The sequence below is a fragment of the Tachyglossus aculeatus genome, unplaced genomic scaffold (assembly GCF_015852505.1).
Source record: "Tachyglossus aculeatus isolate mTacAcu1 unplaced genomic scaffold, mTacAcu1.pri scaffold_200_arrow_ctg1, whole genome shotgun sequence".
Taxonomy (NCBI): domain Eukaryota; kingdom Metazoa; phylum Chordata; class Mammalia; order Monotremata; family Tachyglossidae; genus Tachyglossus; species Tachyglossus aculeatus.
The window spans coordinates 23846-31386 of NW_024044916.1; the positions used below are offsets into that span (position 1 = coordinate 23846).

Genomic DNA, 7541 nt, shown 5'->3' on the forward strand with positions numbered 1-7541 from the left:
TATAGCTATATGCACATCATTAACAAAATAAATAGAATATTAAATATGTACAAGTAAAATGAATAGAGTAATAAATCTGTACAAATATATACAAGTTTTCTGGGGAGAGGAAGGAGGTAGGGTGGGGGGGATGGGTAGGAGGAGAGGAAAAATGGCTAAGTCTGGGAAGGCCTCCTGGAGGAGGTGAGTTCTCAGTAGGGCTTTGAAGGGAGGAAGAGAGCTACCTTGGCGGATGTGCGGAGGGAGGGCATTCCAGGCCAGGGGAAGGATGTGGGCCGGGGGTCGAAGGTGGTATAGGGGAGAACGAGGCCCAGTGAAGAGGTTAGCGTCAGAGGAGTGGAGGGTACTGACTGGGATGGAGAAGGAGAGAAGGGAGGTGAGGTATGAGGGGGCGAGGAGATGGAGAGCCTTGAAGCCTAGAGTGAGAAGTTCTATCTACTCCAGCGGTTAGTACAGTGTCTGGCAAATAGTGAGCGGGAAAAATTACCAGAAAAAACAACAGAGATTCCCTCCAACACAAAGATGTTCTCCTCTGCTGTGCACTCTTCTCTGGAATATTATTCTCATCCCTATCTTTTCTAAATGTTCTTAGGCAGTCAATGTCAATTCCCAGAAAATGACCAATGTCACCGAGAAGACAGAATTCCTGCTCCTGGGATTCTCGGAGGTACGGGAACTGCAGCTGGTCCACGCTGCCCTGTTCCTCCTGGTCTACCTGGCGGCCCTGACGGGGAATCTCCTCATCTTCACCGTCACCGCCCTCGACCGGCGCCTCCACACCCCCATGTACTTCTTCCTCAGGAACTTGTCCGTCCTCGACCTCGGCCTCATCTCCGTCATCGTCCCCAAGTCCATCCACAACTCCCTGACTAATAATAACTCCATCGCCTTCTTAGGCTGCATCACTCAGCTCTTTCTGTGGATATTCTTTGCGGGTTCTGAGTATTTCGTCCTCACGGCGATGTCCTACGACCGCTATGCCGCCATCTGCCTCCCCCTGCGTTACGAGGTCATCATGGATCGAGGGGCCTGTGGGAAGTTGGCCGCCGCATCCTGGCTCGGAGGAGGACTGCTTGGGGCCTTATTTTCAGCTTCGACCTTCTCCATGTCCTTCTGCGGGTACAACGTCATCCCTCAGTTCTTCTGTGACGTCCCCGCTCTGCTGAAGATCTCCTGCTCCGAGAAACACGTTGTCATGGACGTGATCATGACCATAGGTGTAGTGATTGCCGTCGTCTTCTTCGTGTTCATCGTAATCTCGTACATCCGCATTTTCTGGGCCGTGCTGAGGATGCCGGCCGCCGAGGGCCGGGCAAAAGCCTTCTCCACCTGCCTGCCCCATCTCGCTGTCGTCATTGCTTTTTTCTCTACCGCGTCTTCCGCCTACCTCAAACTGCCCTCGGACTCCCGCTCGACAATGGATCTGCTGCCATCCACGTTTTACACCGTGGTGCCCCCCACCCTCAACCCCCTCATCTACAGCCTGAGGAATAAAGATGTGAAGTCTGCCCTGGGGAGGGTCCTAAAGGGTTCACTCTCCCAGGTCCCTCTCTGGCATAAAATGTCATGCCAATGATCGCAGCCGTCGTCAGAGGGACTGTCCACGGATTTGTCCAGATTTACAGCCGTCCTCCAGCTCTAAAGACAGAGTCCCGACAGGGAAGGTATTCCGATGCGTGCTGCTGTGGCTGAGAAGGCCCTTCTTCATGATCAGGATTTAGAGCTCTTTCCTCGATCCCTGTTAGATTTGCATGGGAGAAATGCAAGGTACCCAATAAGCACTCAATAAATGCGATGGATTGATTTAATGAATGATTATTTCCTTCCCGATCCACTCGTTTCCTAGCAACCACCTGCACTTGTCAGTCCCCTCAGATGCGTAAAAATGAACACCTGAATCTCAATCAACCAATCAGGAATATTTATTCAGTGGTTACTCTGTGCGGAGCACTTTACTAAACTCATGGAAAAGTATGATAGAATTAGTAGATGTGAGCCCTGCTCCCAAAGAGTTTATAATCTAGAGGTAGGTGGACTTAAACACTGAAATAAAATGCAGGTGGGGAAAAGCAATACAGTATAATGATACGTATATGAGAACAATGAGGGGGATTTTCGGTATCCAAGCACTTAGGCTACCAGGAAAGTACTGATGTGGTAGTTGGTGGTAGGGTAGGGGCAGGCAAAAGGGAATGTGTGGGAAAGCAACAGCAGGTAATGAAAGAGATGAGAATAAGTCACCCTGAGTAGATTAAATTGAGACTAGTAAAGTGTGGTTTTTGGGATACAGTGGGGGAGGCAGAGGATGAATTGTGGAGAAAGAACCGATGATCAGAAATTCCTGCAGATGGGAATGGACAACCAGTGAGAATTTCACGGGGGTGGAGAGAGATATATGTAGTACAATGGTTTAGAAACAATGATTCAAACAACGGGGCTTGGCATGAACTGGAGAGGTGAGAAACTGTTGGCAGTGATGTCGGTGAAGAGGCTGATGCAGTAGTCGAGAGGGGACAGGACCAGTGTTTGCACCAGCATAACGCCAGTTTGGATGGAGAAGGAAGGGCAGATTATGGAGATGCTGTGGGGGAAGAATTGGAAGGGGAGAGAGAAAGAGACAGATTGGGAGGAAATCAATCAACCAGTCAAAGAAGAAGGGGACCCAAAACTGAACCTGAGGGACACCCACGGTTACAGGATGGGAGGCCGAGGAGGACCCAGCCAGCAACATTGGAGAAGAACTGGAGAGGACTGAGGATTCTTTTCCACTTTCCTAATAATAATAATGATGATGGCATTTATTAAGCGCTTACTATGTGCCAAGCACTGTTCTAAGCGCTGATGGGGGATACAAGGTAATCAGGTTGTCCCACGTGGGGCTCACAGTCTTCATCCCCATTTTCCAGATGAGGTAACTGAGGCCCAGAGAAGTTGAGTGACTTGCCCAAAGTCACACAGCTGAGGAGTGGCAGAGTCGAGATCAGAACCCATGACCTCTAAGTCTCAAACCCGTGCTCTATCGACTGAGCCACTCTGCTTTTCCTAGCTTCCTCCCTCGGACTTGGCCGATGTCATCAGGTCAGTGATAGACATTCCAAGCAAAACAGCTTTGGCAGGGTGCGGCTGGTATACCTGGGACCCCAGCCTCATTATTCTCCTCATGGAGCAGCAGCGTGGCTTAGTGTAAAGAGCCCAGGCTTGGGAGTCAGAGGTCGTGGGTTCTAATCCCAACTCTGCCACTCATCAGCTGTGTGACTTTGGGCAAGTCACTTAACTTCTCTGGGCCACAGGTACCTCATCTGGAAAATGGGGATGAAGACTGTGAGACCCATGTAGGACAACCTGATTACCTTGTATCTACCCCAGCGCTTAGAACATTGCCTGGCACTTAGTAAGTGCTTAACAAATACCATCATTATTAATATTATTATTACGAGTTTCCATCCAGGTCCACCTGTGGAGTGATCATTATTTCGCTGACGTCATTCTAGGAAGGCGTCCCAGAGTGGGAACCACATGGACACGGGCAGTTATTTAGGTTGTGAGGGCCGGGACAACAGGGAAACCACGATCCAGGCCTTCCGAGATTCCCGGACGGTCGGCCTTCTCAGCGGAGCGTCGGGGCCATCCTTCTAGGGGGAATCTCCCAGGAAATAAACCCGGCCGTTGTCTGAGAGGACGGCGCAGCCAGCCGGAGAGCAGAGATAGGGAGGGAGGATTCTGATAGCTCTCACCCCTCACCCATACCTTCCTGTCACTGCCACTCGAGTCCAGGACCGACGAGATGGAGTGAGCTTCTCTCTCAGCAATGTTCGATGCTCCCCAGCTCAGGACGGCCCCGGTGACTCCGGAAAGAAGCAAGGGAAATGTGAGAGGCAGGGAAGGGAAATTTCAGTATCAGCCCCGGAAATAACAGGAATTTTCCTGTTCTTTCTTAATAATAATAATTGTGGTGTTTGTTAAGTGCTTAGAGAAGCAGCGTGGCTCAGTGGAAAGAGCACGGGCTCTGGAGTCAGATGTCATGGGTTCAAATCCCGGCTCCGCCACTTGTCTGCTCTGTGACTTTGGGCAAGTCACTTAACTTCTCTGGGCCTCAGTTCCCTCATCTGTAAAATGGGGATTCAGACTGTGAGCCCCCCGTGGGACACCCCGATCACCTTGTAACCTCCCCAACGCTTAGAACAGTGCTTTGCACATAGTAAGTGCTTAATAAATGCCATCATCATTATTATTATTACCATACGCCAAAAACCATACTCAGTGCTGGATTGGACAGTGTCCCTGTCCTACACGGTGCTCATCGTCTAAAACCTCATTTTACAGATGAAGGAACCGAGGAACAGAAAAGTTAAATGACTTGACCGAGGTTGCCCAGCAGGTAAGTGGTGGAGCTAGGATTAAGACCAAGGTACCCTAGTTTCCCAGGACCATCCTCTTTCCACTTAGCTGTGCTGTTTCTCCAATTATTTAGAATTATGTGACCACAATCCTTGCAAATGATTGCAAATGGATTAGGCTTCTAGGAGTCAGGAATGGTTTCAGTGCCGTCCCGAACCAGGGCAGATTGATTGGATGAGATGAACAAACTCATTAGCTACTATTCATTTATTCATTCACTGAATCGTATGTATTGATCGCTTACCTGTGCACAGATCACTATACTATGTGCTTGAGAAGTACAAGTCGGCAACATCTAGGGACAGTCCCTACCTAACAACGGACTCACAGTCAAGAAGGGGGAGACAGACAATAAAACAAAACAAGTAGACAGGTGTCAAAGTCGTCAGAATAATTAGAATTATAGCTATATGCACATCACTAATAAGTTAAATAGAATATTAGATATGTACAAGTAAAATAAATAGAGTAATAAATCCGTACAAATATCTTCAAGTGCTGTGGGGAGGGGCTGGAGTTAGGGCAGAGGTCGGGGATTGGGAGGAGGAGAGGAAAAAGGGGCTCAGTCTGGGAAGACCTCCTGAAGGAGGTGAGCTCTCGGTAGGGCTTTGAAGGGAGGAAGAGAGCTACCTTGGCAGATGTGTGGAGGGAGGGCATTCCAAGCCAGGGGAAGGACGTGGGCTGGGGGTCGACGGCAGGACAGGTGAGAATGAGGCCCAGTGAGGAGGTTAACGGTAGAGGAGCCGAGAGTGCTGACTGGGAGGAGAAAGAGAGAAGGGAGGTGAGGTCGGAGGGGGCGAGGTGATGGAGATCCTTGAAGCCGAGAGTGAGGAGTTCTATCTACTCCAGTGTTTAGTACAGTGTCTGGCACATAGTCAGCAGGAAGCATTACCATATAAAACACCCGAGATTTCCTCCAACCAAAGATTTCCTCCTCTCCTGTGTGCCGTTCTCTGGAATATTATTCTCACCCCTACCTTTTATAAATGTCCTTAGGAAGTAAACGTCAATTTCCAGAAAATGACCAATGTCACAGTTAAGACAGAATTCCTGCTTCTGGGTTTTTCGGAGGTCCGGGAGCTGCAGCTGGTCCACGCCGCACCGTTCCTCCTGGTCTACTGGCGGCTCTGATGGGTAATCTCCTCATCTTCACCTTCACCATCCTCGTCTGGCGCCTCCACACCCCCATGTACTTCTTCCTCAGGAACCTGTCCGTCCTCGACCTCGGCCTCATCTCCGTCATCGTCCCCAGCTCCATTCACAACTCCCTGACCAGACGAGATCCATCTGCATATGGGCTGTGCCGTCAAGGACTTCTCCGTTCCCTGGCTTTCCGGCTCAGAGACATCAGTCCTCACGGTGATGCCCTGTCCCGAGGTGACCCTTGGGTACCGGCCATCTCAAGGTCAAAAGCTATCTCGTGACCACCTGAGCCAGCAGGCGGAACTCGGAAGTGAGGGTGGGATACCGCCCCCACGACCAAATCTGCTAGATTGACAGCCCAAGCTGGGAATACAGAAGGTGTCCCTCGCCCCCGTGCCAATCAAATTAGGTATGGAGGAGGGGGGAGGGCAGAGATTGGATAGACTGAGGCCGGAAGCTGGAATGGCCTAGGGGCACAGGCAATAAATACCTGTCGCCTCTGACCTTCGGGGTCAGAACACCAGGACACGCAGCAGCAGGAGCATCCGCTGCAGCAGCAGCAGCAGCCCACGTGTCTCTCCCTGCTCAGAAGGCCAGATGCCCGCTCTACAACCAGAACCAACACACTGAGGCAAGGGCCGCGGGATGGGTGAGTGTCTCGTGGGTGGGACCCAGGTATCCCGCTGCTGATGGGAATTATGAGTGGATTCCTCCCATGTAGAGAGAGCACACTGTGACAGCTAGCCGCCCACCACGTGCGCGGGTAATGTAATGAATTCTCCCCATGTGGGAAAGTAAATGGATTCTTCCCGAGTGGGAAGTGCACATGGGTGAGAGTTAGCCAACTCACCCACGCGAGATTAACGGATGATTGTGTTCTTCCCGTGTAGGGAAGCTCTAATATTGCTAATTGATTATATTCCTCCCGAAAGGGAAGCTCAATCCATTGCGCCTAAACAATTACATAAATTCAATTCACCTCGCGGAATAAATTTTATATAAACTTAGGCTTTCCGTCCCCGGCCTCTCTCTCTCTCTATCTCCTCGCCGATCACTGAACGAACCCGTCCCCGGACGACGGGTGACATGCCCTACGACCGCTACGCTGCCATCTGCCTCCCCTGACCTATGAGGTCATCATGGCTCGAGGGGCCTGTGTGAAGATGGCCGCCTCCTCCTGGCTCAGCGGGGGCCTGTTTGCAGTAATGTGTTCAGGTAGGACGTTCTCCCCGTCTTTCTGCGGGTCCAACACCGTCTCCCACTTCTTCTGTGACGTTCCCCCTCTGCTGAAGATCACGTGCTCCGGGAAGCACAACGCCATCGATGCGACTGTGATTCTTAGAGCAGTCTTAGGTTTCGTTCTGCTTCGTTTCCATCGTCGACCCGTACGCCCGCATCTTCTGGGCCGTCCTGAGGATGCCGGCCGCCGAGGGCTAGGCCAAAGCCGTCTCCACCTGTCTGCTTCACCTCTGCGTCGTCTCTGTTTTCCTCTTTGTGGGGGTATTTGTCTACATCAAGCCGCCCTTAGACTCCTCCTCGATCGTGGATCTGCTGATGTCCGTGTTCTACACTGTGATGCCCCGGCCCTGAACCCCCTCATCTACAGCCTGAGGAACTGGGACATGAAGGCCGCCATGGGCAGGATCCTAAAAGGGTCACTCGCCGGGCCTCTGCTCTGGGACAAAATGTCTCCTTCCTTTTGCAAATCATCTCACCCCACCACTTCACCAAGGAATTGCCCTTGGAGCTAGCCAGATACTTAGCTGTCCTACAGGGTTCACAGACAACGCTGGACGTTGATGAATTGTCAAAGTCTGGGAGGGAGGCGGCTAAGACTGAAGTAGAACTGATAATCCAGTTTTGGGGAGGCATCATGGTCTAAAGGAAGGGGAGTCCCTGTAGACTGTTAGCTCATTGTGGGCAGGGAATGCGTTTAACAACTCTGTTGTACTGAACTCTCCCAAATGCTTAGTACAGTCGCCCGCTCTGCCACTAATCCT

The 7541-nt window shown here is 51.1% G+C and overlaps 1 protein-coding gene across 1 annotated transcript; it reads left to right on the plus strand.

Moving 5' to 3' along the window:
• Positions 1 to 649: 649 nt before the first annotated feature.
• LOC119923592 (olfactory receptor 14A16-like) lies at positions 650 to 6978 on the plus strand (the record flags this gene model as incomplete). Its single annotated transcript, XM_038742934.1, has 4 exons — positions 650 to 1522; positions 3775 to 3868; positions 5675 to 5775; positions 6895 to 6978. Coding segments are annotated over 4 exons (1152 nt in total), but the record flags the coding sequence as incomplete, so codon positions are not given.
• Positions 6979 to 7541: the final 563 nt, after the last annotated feature.